The following is a 25,558-nucleotide window of genomic DNA, read 5'->3' as shown; positions in this document are numbered from 1 at the left end:
GTCAAACGCCTTGAAGCTTGGTGACCTTGTGCCAAAATTGGAAGTCATTATTATTAGTAATGATAATAATATCAATAATAATAATAATAATAATAATAATAATAAGGGTGCAAAAGCTGGCAGAGTTTGATGAGAACCTGAGAAAAATTGCATTGCAGTCTTTGTTTTGTCTCCTTTCACTGTTTGTGTGTAATTGTTGCAGGAAGGGAATGGGTCATTATTTCATCACCCCGCAACAGAGGTGAACGACAGAGATGACCTCAACAAAATTGGAATTCAAAACATAAAGAGTCACAGAAAATTTTGGGAAAGGTATTTTGTTCAATGCTCTTACAACTCTCCAGTACATAGATGCATGCATACATACATACATACATGTGTATATACATACATGCATGCGTAAATACATACATATCATTTAATATACACAATATTTAAATAAGAGTTTTTAATAGTTGTAGGCATGTTATACATACATCTGCCTGATTCTTGTGTTTCCTTGGCAGGCAACTATGAGTAGCTCACGTTGAAATACTGTCAACAATGAGCAATAAGTACAACGGGCCAATAAAAGCTTTATAAATGACAATTATAATTAATTACAGGTAAACTTTGAAATCTGATTGTTCACAGCATTTGGTAGGAGACAGCAGCCGACTACCTTCGTTTTGTACCTGCTTGTTTGACACAACAGATAATAATGTCTGTTTTAGGTACGTTGAGCACGCTGAATGCAAGAGAGAAATGAATGGAATGTCTCAGATCATAAGTTTGTTCTAAGTCATTGTTAACCAGGATCTAACATAACAATGGCTGTTTTTTTTTAAAACCAGGATTAAGAAGATTGAAAAAGAAATTTAAATTAAGACTTTACAGAGAAATGTTGGCCAACAAAACAACAACACTTGAAGAGGTTCTGCTGTTGATCAAATTGTTCAATGAAACATAGCAGCTAAATCAGCCTCATATCTCATCCTGCCATCTTATAAAGACACATTCGGTAATATAGCTTGGGTGTACAATGTTTAAAAAAAAAAGACAGGATGGTGATAGTTTGATCAGAACATAGGTCAACGTGATCAGACCCAGCTTGGAGTAATACAACAAGTGTACAAAACTGTCTGAGAATGATATTAGTACCGTCATATTCTTACTTTAATAAACTGGCAGACTTTTGTAAGAAATTATCATCATCGTCATCATTTCAATGTTAACTTTTCTATCCTTAAATGAGTCAGATGCAATACATCAAGGAAGATTTTCTTTGACCAGATGCCTTTCCAGTCACCAACCCTCACTTGTTCCCAACCAAGGTAATTTTCCTAAATGACTGGACATGTTATGAAAGATTGGGAATAAATGACACTGCTTGTATGACAGTGATGTTCCTTTACAACCATCACATGTTGTCAAAACCAGGAGACAGATACATATAAACACACATAAGGCAACACTGTGTCCTACCTTTCTGTGTCAGCAATGCTATTCAGTTACTTTTAAGATATTCTATAGAATTTAGAGCGAAGACAGAATGTTTCAAATATGAATACGTCCATATAAATGTTCACATATACGAAATGTCATAACTTTCAGAGCTGGCTCTAAATTCTTTAGAATATCTGTAGAGATAAGTTACAAGGGAAAGTGCTATAGATTTGTTAAACCACTCTGAAATATTTAGTCTGCATTCTGTGTCTGTTACTGATATTTTTCTCTAAGGATGGGAAACATCTGTTTAGATTTTTGTTGTTGCATTGAATTCAAGAATGTATGCAATGTTTAAATTCATCATCTGGAGACTTGCAGATTAAATGTCCGTTGACCATTCAGTAAAAATGTTTCGAGGACTTCTTTCCTTTTCTACTTCTCGTTGTTGATTCTGTGTAAATGAATGCTTGAGCTTAGTGACAAAATACTTCACTTGGTTCTTCAACTAGGAGTGTTTGCTGTTGTTTGTCCCTGTAGTAAAATGTGTTGAATAGCCAACAACAATCGTGAGAAGATCAGTCAATAACTGACAGCATTACATATCCATCTCTACTGCAACTAGAAAACTTGTAAAGTACAAACCACTGCTACTACTACTACTACTACTACTACTACTACAGTTTATATGATTTAATCAATGCTTGGAGTTATGTTCAGATAATTTCTTTGGATGTCATCCGCTTTGTATTTAAGATTATAAGATTAACTCTTTAGCATTCAGATCATTCTATCAAATGCTTATTTATTCACATGGTTTTAAGTTAATCCTGTATTATCTTGTAGCTTTGAGATTTTGATGATGTGATTGCTTGTTTGTAGAATGACATAGATGATGATATCTCTAGGATTGGGTCCTGAAGATATTGCTCAGCAGAGCATGATTACGTTTTGTTGGAAATATTGTTATCAGAGAGATGTTCATTATCTTTAGGTGCAAATGTACTTTTATCATTGTCACCGGTGATGAGAATAATAATCAATTGACTAATTAGCTATATATGTATTTACTGGTATCTATATCAAAAGGCCTTAGAGTTAACCTAGCAAAAACCAAAGTCTTAGTAAGAAGGTAAGCAGACAAATCACAAATGCCTTCAGGTAGATGGCCCTGCTTGATCTGTAGAAAAGGCATAGATAGAAAATCCATAAGATGTACCTGGACCTGATGTAAGCAATGAACATGTAAGAGGTGTACCAATATCAGGGGAAGGTTAACAGGGAAAATAGTTCTTGTGTGTGGAAGGTGCACAAGTACAATAAACACTAGAAATGTACAGAAAAATAGACTCCATCAAATGCCAAGGGGGAAAGGTAGAAGTTAACAGCTTCCATTACCTAGGTGACCAAGTCAGTAGTGGGGGTGGATGCTCTGAGAGTGTAGCTGCTAGAATAAGAAATGCCTGTGTGTGAATAGTCATGCTACACATCATTGAAACATGGGCTGTGACTGCTGAGGACCTGTGTAGGCTTGAAAGAAATGAAGCTAGTATGCTCTGATGGATGTGCAATGTCAGTGTGCATCTTCAACAGAGTGTAAGCATCTTGAGAGAAAAGTTAGGTATAAGAGGCATCAAATGTATGCAAGAGAGATGACTGCACTGGTATGGTCATATGATGTATATGGATGAGGACAGCTGTGTAAAGAAGTGCTGATCCCTAACTGTGGAGGGAGCCTGTGGTAGAGGTAAACCCTGGAAGAAATGGGATGAGGTGGTCAAGCAGATGTTGTCATAGGCAATGCTGGTGTCATGTAAGAGGCACCCATGCCAGTGGCATTTAAAAAGCACCATTCACATGTGGGCCCACATGGAGGCAATGATAAGTGACTGAGACCTTTAACGATATGCCATTCTTGAGAAGACTCATCAAGCCACGTGAAAGTGTAGTTGTGGCCGATACCAGTGTACTGGTGGCATGTAAAAAGTACCCATTACACTCTTGGAGTGGTTGGCATTAAGAAGGGCATCCAGCCATTGAAACCCTGCCAAATCAGATTGGAACCTGATGCAGCTCTCCAGCTTACCAGTTCCAGTCAAACTGTCCAACCCATGCCAGCCTGGAAAACAGAAGTTAAATGAAGGTGATGATGATGATGATGATCTTCTGATATGTAGACATGGGAATTGTTCAGTCAAAGCCATCTGCTTATCTAGATTTTATTGTTGCATGTGCATATGTGTGTGTGTATGTATTTAAAACGGTGGACTGTGATTTGAGGGCAATTATGCTGCTATTTCCCTGGTGCTTCCTTGATAAGACCACAGTCAGTGACTTCAGCTAATTTTATCTGAGATAAAACTAAACAATAACATCTGTTAGAGTTTGAATTCTGTTGAGGAGGTGTCTCTCTTGTAACTCAATCTGTACGACCTCAAAAGGACCAATGCTTACACAGTCATACTTTATTTTGGGTCACACATTTTAGTTGGGTTTTTTTTTCTTTTGTTTACAATAGGAGTTGTTAAATTGTCTGAATATTTATTGTAGTCATTGTTCAGAAGAAGTCAGAAAAGAAAAGAGAAGAGAAATCTTGGATGTGAATACTTTCAGTTTTGCAACTGTGCTGAAGCCTTGCATTAAAGACAAGTTTGTTGATATTTTTCTATCAATTTATTTTCCCAACCCAACAACTGTTATAGTTTCAAAAGAGCAAATTATTTATGGAAGCGTACTGTGTTGATTTAAAAAGAATTGAGAAACTTTTGAGAGAATGTGAAATGATTCTTTTTTGGAACTGTGAATCTTGAAGCACATAAGGCTGTAAACAACTGCATGCAAATATTGGACTGAAAATCCCTTTTGGATAGAAATATTCAGAAGCAGGCTGCAACTTTTTCTATCCAAAAGGGATTTTCAACCCCATATTTACATCCAATTACTTATAGCCTTATGTATAAATACTTTGAGATTCACTGTTCCAAAAATGGACTGTGAAATATTTTATTTTTTAAAACACACACTTTAGCCATTTTCTTTTTTGTTCAAGTGGACAATTTTCAAAACTGCCCAAATATTTATTGTTAACATTGCTTTGAAAATGAGACCGTTTCAAGTTGAAAAGTGATTCTTTTGTTTTGAAAACAAAAATGGAGATATTTTTCTGTCAAACTATTTAGTATATTTCATATGTGTATTTCGTGTGCAAGATTCTTGATGTGGATACGTGTGTTGAAAGAAATACAATTAAACCTTGGTTCAGTGCAATGAAATAATTTAACAAAAAACTATATAAATTAATAAAGGACTGAACCAGTGTGTGTGTTTATTACCAGCTTCTCCCAAGGTTTAATTGTATTTAATATATAATAACCCTTAACTTTATTTACTTATTGTAACACTAAGCAATTAAATATTTCAAGTGTCAAACAACTGCCTCCTCCTGCCACCAAAGACATTTAAAATCACAGTTTATGTCTGAAGTTTAAAAAGTTCAAGAGATTTCTATGCAAGGAATTAAACTGTATGGAATGTTATGTTATATAACGTGTTATAGATGTGGGTGTATAACAGACTTATGTAACACATTTTGGATGTAATGTATATCTGAAAGAAAACTGAAGACAATTTAGGTTATGGGGTTTGTCTGCCAAGTGGTTATTGTTGTCTACAATACTGCTACTCAAAGTGCTGGTCTGCGAGCTTCCAGAAAAGAAAGAAACATAAAATGCTCATAAAATGTAATATTGTATTATTTGTTTCCTGTATAAATTGATATTACTAAGAAATATTACCTGTCCCTGGCACATTGGGGGGGGGGGGAAACAAAAACTGCTGGTAAACCACATGAGATAGTTTGAGAAGCACTGGTCTACAGTTGACAAGGACTCTATGGGTGGGTGTATGTGGGGATGTATATGTATATGTATCATCATCATCCTCATCATCGTTTAACGTCTGTCTTCCATGCTGGCATGGGTTGGATGGTTTGACAGGAACTGGCCAGGTGGGAGCCTGCGCCAGACTTCTGTATCTGTTTTTGCAGGGTTTTTTATGGCTGGATGCCCTTCTAACACCCAGCAGAGTGGAAGGAGTGCTTTTTACATGGCACCAGCACTGGCAGGGTCACCAAGTAACTTGCAAGACAAGGATCCTTTGGGAAAGGGGAGGGGGCATTGGAAGAGGTGGTCTTGTGTCAGACGATGAAAGATTAGAGTGTGGCAGAGAGACAGAAACAGGTTTTCTTGCTGTAGAGGAGGTACAAGGTTACCTGACTGGAGAGAGAGTGAGAGAATGAGGACTGAAATAGGTGTGCTGTTGTAAAGGAGATACTTGGTTACCCAGCCTGAGAGAGAGAGAGAGAGAGAGAGAGAGAGAGAGAGGGAAAGAGAGAGAGAGAGAGAGATAGAGAGAGAGGGAAAGAGAGAGAGAGAGAGAGAGAGAGAGAGAGAGAGAGAGAGTAGGAGACAGCAAGAGTGCAAGAGAGAGCAGGAGAGAGAGAGAGAGAGAGAGAGATGATGGCAAAATGCTGCGCTTCAGACATACAGCAACTACTGAAGAAGGTGATCTCTCTGTCATCGATGACTGGCATCAGCAATTTTTCAGCATCATTGATGTTGTCAAAAATTAATTTCAGCAAGAGGGAATGTGCTCTGAGCGGGAGTATTTGCATTTATCGTCAGTCAGCTGTGGGACGTTTGAGCTTGCAAATGCATACCTGCCATTTTCAGTTTACCTGCCCTCACTGTTATCACAAGTCAAACTCTTTGCTGGTTTGTGGGTGAAAGAAGAAACTTTGCCCAAATAATTGCATGATATTCTTTTAATGAGACAGCACTTTTGAGTTTGCTGTAGGCAATGTGTTTTTTGTGGGATCAGGGGACGGCAAACGGAAGGGCTGTCGCGGGCGACACACACTCTAGCAACGCTAGTGTATACATAAATAACTATTGATGTATGTATGTATGTATGTATGTTTGTATATGTATATGCACCGAAAGGCAATGGAACTACATTTCATAAAATTTATTTATTCCAAAACTAAACGCCTAACAAGTATATTCATAAACAGCATAAGAAATTCTCACTAAAAAAAAATTTCCCGGACGAAACCAAACGAAAATTGTCTCTGGATATTGTCATTTATAAGATTCTCATTATTCTTTTCTACTCTAGGCACGAGGCCCGAAATTTTTGGGGAGGGAGGGGGGGGGGGCGGGCAGTCGATTAGATCGACCCAAGTGGTACTTAATTTATCGACCCCGAAAGGCAATGTCGACCTCGGCGGAATTTGAACTCAGAACGTAATGACAGACGAAATATCGCTCAGCATTTCGTCCGGCGGCGTGCTAACATTTATGCCAGCTTGAAGAAATCATTGATGAAGACGAAAGTGCTAAATAAAAAGTGTTTTAATCCAGTTTCGAAACCCCTGGATACCAACGACGATTGTCGACTGCATTCTTTCATCCTTCTTTATATGTATGTGTGTGTGTGTGTGTGTGTGTGTGTTCACTCACTCGGATATTCACTCACTCACTCATTCACTCACGCTCTCACTCACAGTATTTTGCCTTTTGTGTCAAGTACACTTAGACAATGAATGATTTGCACAGAACAAACTTATCTTCACAATAGAACTTTGGAATATTTCATGACATAGAAGGTATTTTCATACATTGTTTTCTTTCTTCAAATTCCTGTCTTTTTCTTTCTTTGCAAATTAACGGATTATTTTTATCCTCCCTCATCCCAACGATTTTATTTCTTTATAATTTTCTGAAAGTTTCCCACAGAAAGAAGATTAAAGTGATGTCGAAATTTTGTTGTAAAACCTTTTTAGAAAGATTGAGGAGAGACGAGTTTCAATAATTCACGCATCTCAACTTTGTTGTCTTTTCAACTTTCTGAAAAATGGATATTTTTTAATGAAATTTTCAACAAACCCGCTTCAGATGTTGGAATTTGATATGAAAAACTCTGGGTCACATATTTCATAAATTCTCGACTTTGTTTCCTCTGAAGTTTTGAGTCTGTATGGAAATTATCCACCACCTCACCGACGACAATTTTTTTCCACATCAGATTCCAATATTTTTCGTAATCTATTCCATCCTAAATGTATTTGTTGAAAATTCTATTGAAAAAAGAAGCCATTTTTCATAAATTTATGAGAAAACAAAATCAGAAGGATGAGAGACACATATGTATCTTGGTCCTTTTATTGTTGTTGTTATGGTAACTTTATTCCTTAAAAGTTAAAGACTCTCTCTCTCTCTCTCTCGTTGTCGTTCCTAAAATTTATTCGCAAATTGTTATGTGTGAAGTTCGGAGAAGCTAATGATGGGAAGTTGAGACAAAACATAAGCTACCCTTTCGCAGAGGAACATCCTAACCTCTTCCCTACAGTCCCACATCATTTCAATTACTGCTCTGTGTGTGTGTGTGTTTGTAAACCAGGGAGCATCAAACTTTTTGTTTACTGTTATCCCCCCCCCCATCACGCACATAATCCATTGAGAACCACTTTAAAAGTAAACTTTAAAGTAAACTTATTCACTGTTTAGGTACAAATACCTCGAAATTGAAGTACACAAGATGTTGTGGGGCATGAAGCTGAAAACAAAGCCAGTAAATAATGACGGTTAAACTAAAGTGCTTGACCCCAGCCAAACAAAAAGGGGGCAATAGATGTACAACAACATGTAGTAAACGAATATGAAAAAAGCAAAATGCACGCTGACGAACGGGGGGAGAGGACTCGGAAAATTCACATCAGGAATGTTCCGAGTCCTCTCCCCCGTTCGCCATTACAAAAAGGGAGGAAAATGGCGTACTAAGTGTAAAATAATGTGTAGTAAACGAATATGAAGAAGAAAAAATTCACCGACGGATAGGGAAGTGATGAGAGGACTCGGAACATTCCTGATGTGAATTTTCCCAGTCCTCTCCTCCCCGTTCGCCAGCGTGCATTTTTTTTTTGTTTTTATATTCGTTTTCTACATGTTGTTGTACATCTATTTCTCCCTTTTTTTTGGCTGGGGTCAAACACTTTAGTTTAATCCTTTCTGTTATAGTCACAAGACTTGAAATTGGGCCTAGGGGATAGTTGATTATATCGACTCCAGTACTCGACTGGTAATTTTTTTCTTGGAACCCGAAAGGATGAAAGGCAAAGTCGACCTCGGCGGAATTTGAACTCAGAACGTAGCGACAAACGAAATACCGCTAAGCATTTCGCCCGGCATGCTAACGATTCTGCCAGCCTCGCCGCCTTCAAAATAATAATAATAACAATCCGTTCCACTATTCCTACTATTCCTGATGGAATCGCTGAAGGAGTTACAGGTGATGCCAATAGACGACCCACGACTCTGAACCATAGATTAGAAGGTGATTAGAACGATGGCTTTTGACTCACTGATTTGGGTCCCTTTCTTTTGATGGTTATTTTTCCGGGCTCTTTAGTACAGTCTTCCGAATGCACTGTTCACCTTGGCCAGTTTGTTGTCAACTTCCTTGTTAATTTTGGCATTTGACAAGATGGCTCACTCAAGGTAGATGCACTGGTTGATTCTCTTTAGTTCAGTCTCCCCGATGGTGGTGTGAGGGGGGGGGGTTCCTGCAGTGGTGTGGATTGATGGAGAACTTCTTGTCTTTAAACTGATATCTGGGTGACAGTACCAAGTAGCGTCTTCAAAGCAAGAGGTGATGCGTTTCAGGGCTGTCTCTGTTTGGGTAACAAGGGCAGCACCGTCTGCAAAAAGTAACTCAAGGATGGGTTGTTCCAGTGTTTTGGTGTGTTTGCCTCAGGTTGAAGAGGTTGCCATGAGTACGGCATGAAGATGCCATCTTCATCGTCGTGGTCTTCGGTTGCTTGTTAGAGCATCACACTGAAGATGAAAAGAGTCGGCGCTAGGACACAGCCCCCCCCCCCCACTGTTGCTAATAGGGAAGGACTCAGAAAGATCGTTGCTGTACCTGACCTGGTCCTGCAGGTTTCCATGTATTCGGATGCTCACGCTGAAGAATTGGGGAGCGGGGTGGCTCCACGACTTTCTAGGATTTACCATTGACCTTTTCTGCTTACAGTGTCGAATGCTTTGGTCGACAAAGGTTATGTGAAGTCCTTTGTTTTGCTCTCTGCACTTATCTTGGGGATGTCTGAGAACCAAAACCATGTTGGTGATGCAAGTTGAGACTCCCCCCCCCCATCTGCTAATTTTGTCCATGATGCTCACAACTGCGCTCATCTGAAGGAATTTGGGCTGATTGCGAAGCCACCGGAGCCAATTGCTGGAGAAGCTGCACAGGGACTTAAGTTTCAAAGAGTCAGAGGAGGCTGGAATGAGATCCCAGAGTTGGGTACCAACGTCAGCAGGAGAGAACTGTTCTAGCTGTGCAGGAATTAGCTGGTCACTACCCAATCTGAAAGCTATGTTCTGAAAACATTCATCCCCAGTTTTCTCATATTTTTCCCTCCAAAGAAACTCAGTTGAATGTTACTGGAAAAATGCAAAACGCAGATTCAAGACTATGATGGCAGTACACAAAAGTCATCATTTAAAGTTTACTCATATTTATACATGTGAAAGGTTTTTTTTTTTATCGCGGATGCCACTGACTAGTGCGGGTGCGCGCGTCGAGTCCACTCTTTTTAGGGTAGTAGCGGGGTTAGTTGATAACATTGACTTTAATACTTGACTTGTACTTGATTTCAAGAACTTCAGAAGGACGAAAGGCAGGGTTCAACGCAATAGAATCTGAACTTAGAACATAGAGAGACGGAAGAAATACCGTTGAACGTTTTGTCCTGCGAACCAACGATTCTTTTCTATTCTTGGCACAAGGCTCGAAATTTTGGTGGGGAGAATGAAAGGCAAAGTCGATCTCGGCGGAATTTGAACTCAGAACGTAAAGACAGACGAAGTGCCGTTAAGCATTTCACCCGGCGTGCTAACGGTTCTGCTAGCCTCGCCGCCTTCTATGAAAAATAAGTTTCAAACTGGTGGTGGGTGTTTTCAACCATGCAAACTAAGCATGGTAATTAATTAGCCAATTATGCTCAACGCTTTCTGAAAAAAAAAAAAAAAAAAAAAAGAACAGACACACACATACAAATTGTATTTCCTGATATTTTAAAGAAAATGTTGAGGAAAAGAACAAAGACCAAAGACTAAATAGAATTGAAGTTCGTAAATCTGTAAAGGCCAAACTTGTCGGTGAATTCCATTTTAATTTGCAACTGGTGACATTTTGAGACTTTAGACGAGGGAACGAAATCCGTTGCCATCGTTAATATGCCACTCAAATATCAAAAAGCGATTCTGGTGGGGATGCCTGCCTGTTTCAAGTACCTCGGCCGCTGCAGTCACAAGTCTTTCTCTTTTCATTTTGCTTTCTTTCTTTTTCGGTTCTCAAATGGGGGAACGCAATAAAGTGGTGGAAAAAAAAAAAAAAAAGATGTACGTGTGGCTACCGTTCTAAGGGCTCGATGAGAGGAGAGACAGTCTTTGAAAAAGTATCTTTAATATTTCTTTTGGTTAATATTTACAATATTACCCGGAAACGTTTCCTATGACGGAGATTCCGAATATGCAAGAAACCACGTTTTCAAAATTCTAAATTCAATAAGCATATAGATATGTGTATAAAGAGATAAATAGACATGAGGGTCTTCCTGGGGCTAAAAACAACAGTATCACCGTCCTCTAGAGGACCGCCACATTTATATATGGCAAATATATTTTATGAATAAACAGATAGGGAGGATAAACAGACAGATAAATAAATAAATAGATGGAAAAGTTCAAAATTTAAAATTGGGGGAGGGGGGGAATTTGAGCCCCTTATTAAACTTTATAACATTAATTATTAAACATTAATGTTTGTTTCTTATAAAATGGTGTTTATTTAATTTACATTAAATTATTGTTTACGATTATTTAAGGCAAACAAGTAAAAGCCAGATTCTTTTCACTTTAATGTTTTTGTTTATATTTAATTTGTTTGCATATTTTCCTCAATTCGCTACGATCTCTTGAAAGTAAACAAAATCAGAATTTTAAATTGTGTGTGGGGGGGGGATTTAATTTTTTTTTTTTTGCATATTCGTAATTTCCGAAACGTGGAAATCCGAAAAAATTTTTTTCCAAAAACTTAGTGCCACAATTCACCACCAATGTCACACTGGTGGATTTATAAGGCACTGGTGTATTGGAAATTCACTGGATGCAAATACTGTAAGGTAAGTATCTTGCCTAAGGACATAATACAATGTCATTCATTAACCAACTCCCTGTTTACTGATGTGGGTGTTGTTGTTGTTGTTTGTTTTATCTGTTGTTCTTTTTTGTGTATTATTTATTTATATCTATTTTTTTTTCTTTTTATTATTACTTATCAGATTGACCAAGAACTGAACTATGGCTATTGCTGTTGTGTTTCTCGTAACATTTTTGGTGTCATCTATTCTCTATATCTTTTCTGTTGTGTGGAAAGAATTTAAGACTTTGCGGGCCCGACAAATAGCTGCTTCCAAGTTCCATTGTTTGCCAAGACATTGGTTGTGGGGCAATCTGAAGCAAGTAAGCGTTCTTTATTGATTTATTTTATATCGCACATATTTCTACAACTTGCGGGAATGCTTTTGAAATAAAATAACTGCAGCACCGTGACTTTCAGAAACATTTTTGTATTTTCAGAATTGTCAAAGCATGGAATGAACAATGCTTATCAGTTGTCAGGAAACCATATTCTTCGAAAATTCCATGTCTCCTGAAATTCAACACTACTCTTGATTTGCTTGTTTGTCTCTTTTAGGGCACACATTCCTGTTTTATGCTGTCTCATGATTTATAGAAACTTGTTAGAGTGTGTCCCATTCCCAAAAAGAGCAAAACCCTCTTAAACTTCCATAATGACCCCTAATAAAGTCAGATCTCCTGGAGCCTTACTTCTCTGGTGCTCACCAGTAAGTTCAGTTAAAATAGTTTCATTGTTCCAAGCATTCGCAAGGCTCTCTCTCCCATCCCCGGCACACAAAACTCTTTGGTCAAAACTGCCCATCAACAGGCTCTGTCTCTCATCTCACACTAAAGGACCTTTCTCTGATCCATACTATATCAATTCTAATGTACCCCTAGGTTCAGCTTTGTCCCTCATGCTCTCCCTTTTATATATTAATGACCTTCATACTCTCACCTTCAACAGCTCCTGCTTCTACACAGATGATGCCATTCTTCATTCCACAACCATTCACCAACCATTTGCAACCTAAACGTCTTAGGCAAAACCTATGCCAACTCCATCTTGAAGAGAAACCTCAAGAACAACCTCCAAACATGTTGTGCTCCGACACACTTTGCCTAACAAGAAAACCTTATCATAACTCTATCTCTAAATATAAACAGCCCACAACACAACCAGAAACTCTTGAGGTTGATACAATTACGAGGGAGGCCACACTTACATAGAAGGATCCTTTCTGGTGAAAAACACATCCTGAACATAACAATGGCTGCATCTTAAAGATTGATCTTTCTCTTCAGAGCCAGCAAATATTTCCCTCACCAACAACTGCTAACCTTCTAAAAAAAACTTAAGGGAGGCACACAATGGAATGCTATTTCCATATTTGGATTGGTACTTCTGTGGCACTTGCAGGCATCGTTTCTCAATCTCATCCAAATGAAGGCCAATTCACAAATTAGCATTGAACCACTCTCAAACACACTCCAACCTCTTTCTTACAAACATACTTTCTTTTCTCTGGTATTTCTCTTGTGATTACACCCCCGCCCCCACTACCTCCTCCTCCTCCTCCTCCTCCTCCTCCTCATCATCATCATCACCACCACTGGCTGCTTTCGTGCACCTTTCACCAGAGACACCCCGAACTTCATTCTCCTCTACTTCAATATCTCAAACTCATTTATCTCCCTTGCATTGCTTTAACACTAAAATTCCAACGTCTTTTTCCTCTCAACTTGTAAATACCACAGGATAGAGGGAGACCCTGTTGGGCAACGCTAGGGTACAGAACCACCCTTATCGAGACTCAGGGTTACTCCTGCTCTTGTAATATATTTGCATATAATTAGTGTATTTATCCCTCCTTCTCATGGGACCTCTAATGAGTCCTTATGGGTCCCTAGGGTAAAAAAAAAGCCTGGTTGGAAAACACTGGGATACAGAACCCTTCAAATCACTCACAAGTTCTGCTCATGCCTTTGTTGTTGTTGTTGTTGGTAGTAGTCGTGGTAGTAGTAGTAGTAGTTCTCTACCAATCTTTTTTTCTCTCGCTTGACAGATTAAAAGTCCCGTTGATCTAATCAACATCCCAATGAAGATGGTGGCTGCCAAGCACCATTCCTACAGCCTCTGGATCACATCGTTCTTTCCTGACATCACCATCGTCCACCCAGACGCTCTCAAACCAATCATTTGTTCAGCAGAACCAAAACCAATGAAAATAGTCGGCTACAACTTTGTCCTGCCATGGTTGGGTAAGTCTCAGTGGAAATCTTTTTACGCTGTTTTCAAATTTCCATCATTAAACTGAACAGGATTAAAGTTCATGCATTCCTTTATTCTGTTATTCGTTTCAGTCCTTTGAAACAAGTAAAACTCACAAAAGTACCACCTTTGAAGGGTTTGGATGAACTCTTTAACCCCAGGATGTATACTTGTTAAATCCGGTTCTTGTTCGATAAAGTCATTCCGATGAACCATTAAGTTATGGGAATGTAAACAAACCAGCACTGGATGCTAAGTGGTGATGCACACACACACACTCGTATATATATCTTTATATATATATATATATATATATATATATATATATATATATATATAGATAGATAGATAGATAAATACATTGTTTCAAACAACGTATGGTTTATTGTACAACAGATTCCTACACACACATATGCACAGACACAAGCAAACATGTGAACACATTCACACCTGCATAGAAATGCACAAATATTTGTGCTCTGCTGTGTTCTGATTGTACATATTTACACAAACTTGCATACACACACACATGCACACATGAAGACAGATACACACACATACACGCACACACAGCCGTTCAACAGATAAATAAGACCGTCTTTTTTTATTTATTTTCCCCATTTCATTTCAGGAGATGGTTTGCTCCTTAGTAGCGGCAAGAAATGGGAACGTAATCGCAAACTGCTGACGCCTGCTTTTCATTTTGATATTCTCAAGTCCAACATTAGTGTCTTTAATTTGGCTTCAGATAAACTGATTGTAAGTTGATGTTTTATGTAAATAAATCAAGGAATGAGAGACAGATGGCAGGGTAGGGATCACACACCCTAAAGAGTATGTATATATATATATATATACATATATATATATATATGTATGTATATATATGTGTATGTATATATATATATATATGTATATATATATATATATGTATATATATATATGTGTATATATATATATATGTACGTATATATATATATATATATATCTATATATATATATATATATGTACGTATATATATATGTATGTATGTATATATATATGTATGTATGTATATATATATGGATGTATGTGTATATATATATATATATATATATATATGTGTGTGTGTGTGTGTGTGTGTGTGTGTGTGTGTGTGTGTGTGTGTGTGTAGAGTGTTAGGTGTGATGTACAGAAGAAAATATTGAAAAGAAAAGTCGTCAGAATTTTGGAATAGCTTCTTTCATTTATTTCACACATATATTAGCGCTTTCGTTCGTCTTTCGAGCTTGTCAAATATAATTCTGTGAAAATACAGAGATCTTGCTTATTTATATAAAAAACAGGTGTTTTTGGGGGTTTTGTTTATAACAGAACATTGTTTTGTTTTTTTGTTTTTTATATATATATAAATCTTCCAACACATGCCAGCATGGAAAGCAGACGTTAAACAATGATGATGATATATATGTATATATATATATATATATATATATATATATATATGTATATATATCATCATCATTGTTTAACGTCTGCTTTCCATGCTGGCATGTGTTGGAAGATTTGACTGAGGACTGGCAAACCAGATGACTGCACCAGGCTCCAATCTGATCTGGCAGAGTTTCTACAGCTGGATGCCCTTCCTAATGCCAACCACTCCGAGTGGTTGGCAACACGAAATACCTCAAGTTTTTGGTCCTCACGGCACAAAACATGGCAAATTTTTTCTTATCTGTTCCCCCTCTGGCTAAATAAACCTGTCTCCTAGCTCCCCTTCTGGCAGCCTGATACAATTCAGAGAGAGGTGACACAGCAAAGTTGTGGGACAGATTTTGCAGTATAGCCTGTTACTTGTTGTTCATGTATTAAACAACAACGGCAACGTTGGTATATCTTCTTTTTGTCGTTTTTCTCTTTATTTCAGAAACAACTGGAGGTTCTGGCCGTATCTGGTGATGTTGTCAACCTTTTCAAATATATGTCCAACACAGCCCTGGACATCTTGTTACGTTCTGCCCTCTCCTATTCAGAGGAAGAAGCGGGATCAAAGTGAGTTGTGCACTCTGGACTTCTAAGCATGTATGTAACACACACACACACACACGTACATACACATACGCACATGCATGCCAAAGCACACAAAACCCACCACAGTGCTAACACGCGCACACACACACATATTTTCCACAGTGCACAAAGACCCATCACACACAACTCATCTAACCCATGAGAGAATGAGAAAAAGGATGTATATCTCTGCTCATGTGACTATGTGGCTGTCATGCATATATGCCTAAGCATCTATTGTGTTCTCAAGTTTCTCTACATTCAATGCAGGGCACATGCTTCCTACATTGATGCTGTGAATGAACTTTGCTACCTCCTGGGCAAAAGAGCTTTGTAAGTTGACATGCTTTCTTTTTTTCTTTTTTTTCTTTTTTGTTCTATTTTTTTCTGAAACCCTAGCACTGATGTGGTCGCTTATGTTATGTTCTCTGATGCATATAAGTGACTGCAAAGGCATGTGACTTAGTGGTGAGGATGTGCAGCTCACAATCGTGAGTTCAATTCCTGGCAACGTGTTGTGTCCTTGGGCAAGACGTTTTATTTCGTGTTGCTCCAGTCCACCCAGCTGGCAAAAATGAATTTAATCTAGAAGGGCCAACCTTGTCCCATTTTGTGTCTTGCTCAATCTCCCTGAGAACTACATTAAGGATATGTGTGTCAGTGGAGTACTCAGCCACTTGCACATTCATTTCACAAGCAGGCTGTTCCATTGATTTCTTCTTCTTCTTCATCATTTACTGTCCATTTCCTATGCTGGAATGGGTTGGATGGCTTGACTGGAACTGCTAAGGCCACCGACCACACCAGGTTCCATTGTCTGTTTTGGCATGATTTCTATGGCTCGATGCCCTTTCCAACACTGACCATTCCACAGAGTGTATTTGGGTGCTTTTTAAGTGGAACTGCCCTTTATTATTTTTTTGTGCTTGTTTTGTCTTTTTCTACATTAATCAACATCATTCATTAATCTTGATTCATTTCTCTTGTTCTGTTCTCAGTAACGTTCTCCATTTTATTACCTGGATTTACAAATGGTCAGCTGACGGCAAAAAATTCTTTAAACTCTGCGACCAAGTTCATAAATTCTCAGAGAACATCATTAAAGCTCGCAGGAAAACATTGGTACGACTTCACAGCTTTTACAGTTTATGTAGTGTTGTTTGTTTGTTTGTGTTGTTGTAGTCTACATTGTTACAGAAGAAACTAAATGATTGAAGAGCTAAACTATTGAACAACCAAACTAATTGATTCTTTCGTGGAGTTACAATCAATGACTTGTGGCCATGCTGGGGCACCACTTTTAATGATTTTCATCAGTCCTTTACTCCAGTACTTTGTTTTATCAGTTTTAATTAGTTGAGATGTTAATTAACTTTTTCACATAATGGGACATCTTACACCAGTATACAAAGAATTACACACACACACACACAGACTCACACTCACATATGTACATATGTTTCCCATTAGGAGGAGAACCCTGACGCAATCCGAAATAAACGTAAAGTCGACTTCTTGGACATCATGCTTCTAGCAAGAGATTCCAGTGGAGTTGGTTTATCCGATATTGACATCAGAAATGAAGTTGATACATTCATGTTTGCAGGTAAAGAATTCCAGTTAATCAATCTTTGAGAAATGCCAAAGACTTACATGTTTTCACATTCTATCTTGAAGCAGATTTCTCTTCAATTGACTTCACTTATGCCAGAGAAAATATCTTACCATTGCCATATACCATCGTCATCATCATCATTATTCAATAGTCTTTTTTTTATCCCATGCTTTCACTGCATTACTGAGTGCAGCTCTGTGTGCCTTCGGAATGAGCTGTGGTTTGTTGTGATGCTCTAATTTTTACGGTATTGAAAGTGTTTTATGGAGGATGTGTGCGGTGCCTAGTGGTGCTATTCTCTGTATGTTATATATATTTGTTAGTCCTGGTGTTTTTGTTATGTATTTGTCTGAATGTTTTTTTTTTATCATACCTAATGCCTCTACTCTGATAGGAATTGTTTCTGTGTTTAGGGTCCACATAATCCTTTCTACTTAAGGCACAAGGCCTGAAATTTGGAGGGGTGGAGAGGACTAGTCGATTACATCGACCCCAGTATTTCGCTGGTACTTAACTTATCGATCCTGAAAGGATGAAAGGAGGACTTGAAGAAGACATAATAGAAGACATGCCCCAAAGTATCACACAGTAGGACTGAACCAGAAACCAACGGGTTGAGCCATGCAAACACAGAAAAATGGACATTAAAATGATGATAAAGATAATGTTTTGGTTTAGTATCCTCAACTTAATGCTTCCTCTTATATTGTAACTCTTAACTGTTGTGCAACCATTCTGCTGCAGGCCACGACACCACAGCTTGCAGCCTCAGCTGGATGGTATACTCGTTAGGCTGTTATCCAGATCATCAACAGAAGGTTTATGAAGAAATCTCACAGGTGATGCAAGATCGACAAGATGTCACTTGGTAAGTTCTCAATGCAAAATACATTCTTTATTCTTTTATTCTTTATTCAAAGTAAATAACAAAATAAAAGACATTTCATCTTTTGCTCATATTTAATGTTAAGATTGTTGTTTAGCCCTAGGTGAGCTCTGTTCAAACAGACTTATGATCAAAAGAATTCCAGACATGACCTTCTTGTCTATTTTTGGATGTTAACAACTACAACACACAAAGTGTCTGGGTTTTCCTTCCTTCATGATAATGTGGAGTGGGATTTAAGAGAGATTTGGCTGTTCTTTTGCGCAGATCAGATCAGGTGAAAACACAGAGACTCCCTGTTGGAAGTTAAAACTCCTGAACAAAACAAACAGGTCCAGTTTCTGGAAATTCATAAAATTCAACCTTTAACATTGAAATTCATCAGAACTGGAGATGTTACTTGTAAAATCAAATGGGATTTGATATTCTCCCTATATCAGAAGCAGATATGTGTGTGTGTGTGTGTGTGTGTGTGTGTGTGTGTGTGTAATGTAAATATATATATATACACACATGATTAAGGATAGAATCAACTAATGATCTTATCAGTGGCCAACATGTAATAAAAGCCGTACAAGTAAACATTAATAGAAATATTTAATTATAAATAAGGGAACTGAGGAACAGCACCTACACGCTAGAAATAGCAGTCAAATGACTCTAAAAACCACTTCAAATTACAAAAGAGACTGATAGAAGTACCAGACCTCTTCATGGTCAATCCCACCTGTTAGAAATAGCAGCCAAGTTTCCCCAATTTCCACCCTACCAACTTTCTTTGGGTCATAAGTCTGGTGGACCAGAGCTAACTTAGGTTTACACACAACTACTGCTGCTCCTCCTCCTCCTTCTGCTGTTTCTTAGAAGTCTTTTTCCCTCTTCTCATTCTGTTGCAGGGACGACATCCCCCAGTTCCGTTACCTCACGGCCTGTCTCAAAGAATCCATCCGTCTCTTCTCTACGGTACCCATTATAACTCGTGTACTTACAAAGCCAATGGAGATTGATGGCCACATGCTTCCAGTGGGATCCTCGGTGACCGTAAACATCTATGCAATCCATCATAATCCTGATGTTTGGAAGGATCCCTATGTGAGTTGGTTTGAAAATTAATCACAGAAGAATGGTGAGGGTGTACAACAGCATCTATGGCTGTGGGGTTAAGAAGCTCACTTGGCTGGCACATGATCTCAGGTTCAATCCCACGACATGGCACCTTGGGCTACTATGAGGGGTGGTTGAAAAGTTCCTGGCTTTGGGTAAAAGAAAATACAGGAGGATCAATTAATTATGATTTTGTTCAACATATTCCCCCCTCTCGGAGGGCTTCCAACCAAGCCCTTTCACAATACCCTTAAAGCCAGGAACTGATGGATTGATTGGCTCCATTTTGGTTGTTTTATAATCAGATTCATGTTTTAAATTTTATTTATTGTTTTGTTTTGTAGGAGTTTTTACCTGAACGATTCCTGGACAGTCCTTCACCCCAGACTTCGTTCAATTACATACCTTTCTCGGCTGGACCACGCAACTGTATTGGACAGAATTTTGCAATGCTGGAAATGAAAGTAATTCTAGCCAAAATCATCAGAAAGTAAGTTTGCTATTTTTCTCTGCTACAAATGAAAATTTTCTTGATGGAGTTGATGAAACAGTAGCTTCATCAATATCAACATCATCATCACAAATTTCAAGCCTTCTGCCTTTGGCAGTAACGATTATTGTTATTAATGCAGCGAGCTGGCAGAATTATCATCATCATCATCATTTAGCGTCTGCTTTCCATGCTGGCATGGGTTAGATCAGTGGTTCCTAGCCGACTTTTGGCCATGCCCCACTGAATTATTTCTAAAATTCTGATGTCCCCTTGTGATATTTAATTTTTATTATTCAAAATTTGGTTAATGTTTACAATATTACCTGGAAACAGAATAAAAAAAAATAGTGCAACGGACGTTAAAAAAATGTGTAGGAAACGAATATGAAAAAAAAAAAAGACGCAGAAATCAACGGGGTGGGGAGGACTTCGGAAAATTCACAAGATCCTAGTTTTCCCCTCACAACTTGGTGACAGTTTATCGTGGAAAGCGGATGTAAATCCAAATTTTAAATATTTCTCTGAATTTTGACAAACTTTTTTTTACTTACATTATTTTACGTATTTTTGAATCGAGATAACTAGATTTCTGCGCCCACCCCGACTTTGGATGATCATAACTTTCAGTAAAATGGATATTTTTTTATGAAATTGTCTACGAATATGTGTTACACCATGTCAATTTCAAATATACAAAATTTTGGTGGAGGAAAGTGTTTTAGGAGGGGAATTTCGGAAATTTCACCGAGTCCACTTCAATTCATCTTAACTTTCAAGAAAATGGATATTTTTTAATGAAATTCTCTACAAATATACCGAGGACTATGTAGATTCCGAGGACATAGGAATTTTTTTGGGGAAAACAATTGGGGGTTACTTTTGAGGACCGTTCCCCACTGGCGAGTGTTTCTGAACAAGTTGTCCATATTTGTTTCATTTTCTCCGTTTTGTGCATCCATAGATTTCTACCACACACGCACATATATATATATATATATGTAATTAAAAAATTTCAAACAAGGAATTATTCCATTCAGTAGCATGTTTATGATAGAGATTATGGGATCTATTCAGTTTAACGTACAGATTGTCTTCTATCTTTCAATTAGAAATGTTTACCTGGGAATTTACTTAAAGTTTAAAAAATCGTATGCAACAGTTAAGCCGTTTTAATAACACATTTCTGTGTACCAGACCTACGTTTAGCTGTTATTTTTAGTATAACGAGTTTTCTGGCGAGGGCTTCATTTGCCTGTTTGTTGCTTCAGTAGAAACGGAGAAAAATAGCCCCCAATTGTTTACCCACCAAAATTCCTGTGTCCTCGGTATATTTGTAGAAGACGAAGTGGACCCCGGTGAATTTTCCGAAATTCCTCGCCTCAACCCCTCCTAAAACACTCCCCCGCCACAAGTTTTGCATATTCGGAATCTATATGATATAAAACACATATTCGTAGACAATTTCATTAAATAGATCCATTTTTCTGAAAGTTATGATCATCCAAAGTCGATGGGTGGGGCAGAAATCTGTTTTATGCTTAAAAGATTTCTGTTATAAACTTTCGGAAAATATTCTCAGACACAAATCAGTCTGTCTCCAGTTGATTTCTTCGCCACAGGGACTTAAGATGGCATTGCTATCAGTACTGACCAGTTCTATACTACATACAAGCGTGCACGCACACACATACCTGTATGTAATTAGCTACATGATTCCCCTCTTTAGAAACATCAAATCTTGTGTGAGAACGGCAGTGGTTGTTGCTAAATAAAATAAAGTGTCAAAAACATTGATAAAATTGTCCAAGTCGTCCATATTTATTTCATTTTTTTCCCCTTTTGTGTATCCATAGATTTGTACCACATACACACACGCACACGATTGCCACTTTAAAGACATCGAATCTTGTGCTTAAGCTTTGACGGGAACAACCTGATATGTTGTCTCTAAAGTGTCAAAACAAAAAAAAAACAAAAAATCTGATAAAATTGTCCGTAGAAGGGATGTACGTTTTTTTGGGGTTTGACCGAAACTGGTCAGACTGGAGGTTCTAATCTGATTTGTTTTCTACGCCCTTCCTAACAACACCAACCACTCCAAGAATGTAAACGAGTGCTTTTCACCCAGTTACATGTGACATTGGCACTGGCCATAAATACAATTTCTCTTCACTTGATGGGTCTTTGCAATCTTTCTTTTATGTTCTGAGTTCAACTTTGCTTTTATCATTTCTGGATTGATAAAATAAGTACCAGTTCCACACTGGGGTTGATGTAATTGATACCTTTACCTGAAATTGTTGGCCTTGTGCCAAAATTTGTAATCATTATTGTTGTTGTTGTTGCTGTTATTGTTACTAATATTACTTACTGTTTTCCCTTGTTCATTTTTGCAGTTTTGAAATCTCCCGTGTACCAAATTTCAAAGCTGAGCCCTCTCCGGAAGTCGTGCTCAAGTCCAACACTGGCATCAAAGTGATTCTAAAACCAAGGGTGTAGAAGAAATTCCAAGACAATTTTTTGGATTCTACTAAGTATTTTTATTTGCATTGACTAAAGAGTAATGACTGAATGCAAAAGTCTGATAACTCATCAAACATCTGAGATGATAAAACACAACAATACTCTCTGGGTCATTGCAGAAACCAAGATAACTGCTTTGGTCTTTCAGGAATCCTGGTTTCTCTGAACCGAAATATATTTGGTTCCTTTGAACTTACAGATAATATTAATAATAATCATTATAATAATGTCTCCTTTATACCACTGTGGTTGTCTGACACCTTCAGCAAATGTCTTTTGCAATGGCCCCCAAGCTGATCAAAATCTTTCGAGTGGATTTGATAAATAGAAACTAAAAGAAGCTCGTCATGTGTGTGTGTGTGTGTGTCTGTATGTTCATACATCTTGTCTACATATCATATGAGTCATAAACAACCAAGACTGTCGTACGAGTAATGTTGTTTGTTTCCAGTCTTCCGTGGAAAGCATCTCTGGCCAGGGGAAATATTTACCTTCTTTGAAGACAGTTAAAAAAGTTGGTGACACGAAGAATATCCAGCTATAGAAAATCTACTACATCCATCTGACCCATGCAAGCATGGAAAAGTGGACGTGAAATGATGACGAGGAGGAGGAGCATTATTTCTCTTCTTTTCTCTCTGACCACTGACCATTGAAATTCAAACTAAATATTGTATCAACTGAGTTCATTTATATCTTATTGCATCATCCAAATGTCTAAAAAGCTATGGGCATGCTTCAGCTGCTTTCTCGTAACCACCAACAACACTTCAAACCATTTGCTGTTTGCTTAATCTTTAAAATGTTGGATTGTTATAACGTCCACTTTCGTATACAATTTACTTATTAAAACCAGTAAAGACACGACTGCTCCTCACCCCCTACTACGTACTCCAGTACTTCACATACTTCTCTTCACTTACAGTGACTAGGTTATTCCATTTGTCACGGGGGAGGGGTGTATCATTACAATTCCCTACAACTTCTAAGAAAAACGATTTTCTGAGGGATCTCTTGAAGGTATCGACAAAGCGTTCTGCCTGTCCATTAGGTCTGGGGTTGGTATGGCACCATAGTTATATATTCTATCATGAATGTTTCACAAAAATTTTAAAAATTTGCTAGACACGAACTGCGTTACATTGTCAGTCTTTATCTTGTCTGGGATGTCAAATCTTGCAAACATTTTGTGTAAACAATTTATCACAGTTGAGGAGGTTAGTTTTTTTACACTTGTGAATTTCAGGCCATTTCAAAAAACTTATCAACTACCACTAAATAGTAAGAAACCATTTAAAGGACCAGCGAAATTGATGTTTAGTCTCGACCATGGAACACATCTACTTTTGAACAATGTTTACTTTTTATCGTGGGCAATTATTTCATTATGGCTTTCAGACAGGTCTTCCACTTTTGTTTTACTGCAATTTTTTGTTTTGGTTCCTCAGCTGCCTTCGAACCTTCGACTCAATCAACTATATTTCCACACAAAACACTTATTCCATACTTTGAAGAGTCCCATCCATTCTGTGTCAGATTAAGTGAATCCTTTTTAATCTATGTATCTTTGCCTTTTTTTCATTTGACCTCAAAATGTTACATATGAATTCACTGTAAAAATGTTTTCTCCATAACACCATGTACTACTTTTTGGAATTATTTTCAGCTTACTGACATATTTCTGAGTTTTTGTTTTCGTTTATAATGGTGATATCACTTCCTGTGTCTCGTTTCGTTTTTGTATTTCTGATTTCTACCTTCACAAATTTCCTCATCATTTTGCTTTACTTGCAAACAATCTTTACATTCAATTTCCTCTCTGTCCTGTCTCAATCTCACAATCCTTTCACATTCTCCACGCTCTTGCTCTGCCCTTACATCCTCATCTTCTTCCAGCTTTGCAAGAATTCTAGTTCCAAACTTCTACTTCTTTTTCGATTGTAAATCCCTGTATAAAAAGTCAGGCACATGAACATATCTGGCGTTAATTCATCCAGCTTAAACTTCTCGCTTTCTCTGTTTACTCTAACAGCTTATGCGATGTAGTCCTCGTCATTGTTGTTCTCTATGTTCAGACACTTCCAACGGGTGTCGAACAAGGAACTTTTTTCACTGAAATAAAAAAGAAAACCTGTTCAAGCAACAGAATTTCCGCAAGAATTGTTTTTAGGAGTGACCTCCCTTGTACTGTATTTGGGACACAAAACCTTCGTTTTAATATTGCACACAAAAACTTTCTATAAAATATTAAGATAATCATTTTTGCGAATAATTTTCAATTAATATACTAAAATTTATTCAAATATCTTTGATAATTCAAGATGCTAGAGCTCAGGGGTGAACTGAAACTGAGGCTACAGGCATTTTGGCGGGTAACCAGTTAGCCAATGTATGTACTCACATGTATTTATACTGACATTGCTTATACTAAAGCTAGGCTAACACCCACATCCAGAGGAGGGAGCATAAATGATGGTGGATTATATGCAAGGACAACTGCTGACATGTTTGTCGGCCAATGCTCCTTACAACCTTCTTTTCAGATGCTGAAAGCGATAGTTCCCCCCTTTCCGTGTCACTTCCTGCTTCCCTCAAAGTTGGTCTGGTGAGATTGTTGAGATGCTTGAAAGAAGACGATGTGTTACATGCAAGAAGTTCAGTGAAAGGGGGCTTCAACCAGGTTTCCCACAAGCAAAAGACAAGGCTTTGGTCAGTCTGGAGCTATAGTAGAACATACCGATCAAAGGTGCTGGGCAGTGGGACTGAACACAAGACCACGGGGTTGGGATGCAAGCATCTTAACCAAATTCTATTGACAAAGTAATTTTCAACCAAAATCTATCATAGGAAACACTTACCCAAGGGATCGTGCTTTGGGATTGAACCCAGTACCACAAGGGTGTGAAGTGGACACTTTAACCACCCTGCACCCATTCATTTGAATAG

General features: G+C 37.9%; 1 protein-coding gene across 4 annotated transcripts; it reads left to right on the top strand.

Moving 5' to 3' along the window:
* Positions 1-190: 190 nt before the first annotated feature.
* On the top strand, positions 191-24,766 carry LOC106869561 (ultra-long-chain fatty acid omega-hydroxylase). Of its 4 annotated transcripts, XM_014915353.3 has the most exons (13): positions 191-312; positions 3,976-4,074; positions 11,831-12,011; positions 13,736-13,931; positions 14,573-14,700; positions 15,849-15,973; positions 16,262-16,324; positions 16,990-17,113; positions 17,462-17,597; positions 18,351-18,474; positions 19,389-19,584; positions 19,941-20,086; positions 22,486-24,766. In XM_014915353.3, exons 3-13 carry the CDS (start codon positions 11,850-11,852, stop codon positions 22,586-22,588), a joined length of 1,503 nt encoding a protein of 500 aa, XP_014770839.1. In that variant the 5' UTR covers positions 191-312; positions 3,976-4,074; positions 11,831-11,849; the 3' UTR covers positions 22,589-24,766. The 4 variants fall into 4 exon arrangements, with proteins under 4 accessions (XP_014770839.1, XP_089197269.1, XP_014770838.1 ...); XM_089341143.1 differs by lacking the exon at positions 3,976-4,074 and having other exon boundaries at positions 203-312; XM_014915352.3 differs by lacking the exons at positions 191-312; positions 3,976-4,074 and adding an exon at positions 7,009-7,090 and having other exon boundaries at positions 22,486-24,290.
* The last annotated feature ends 792 nt before the right edge of the window (positions 24,767-25,558 follow it).

This window comes from Octopus bimaculoides, chromosome 24 (assembly GCF_046866305.1).
Source record: "Octopus bimaculoides isolate indiv1 chromosome 24, ASM4686630v1, whole genome shotgun sequence".
NCBI lineage: Eukaryota > Metazoa > Mollusca > Cephalopoda > Octopoda > Octopodidae > Octopus > Octopus bimaculoides.
Note: the sequence above shows the minus strand (reverse complement) of the source record. Positions and strands in the feature narration are given on the sequence as shown.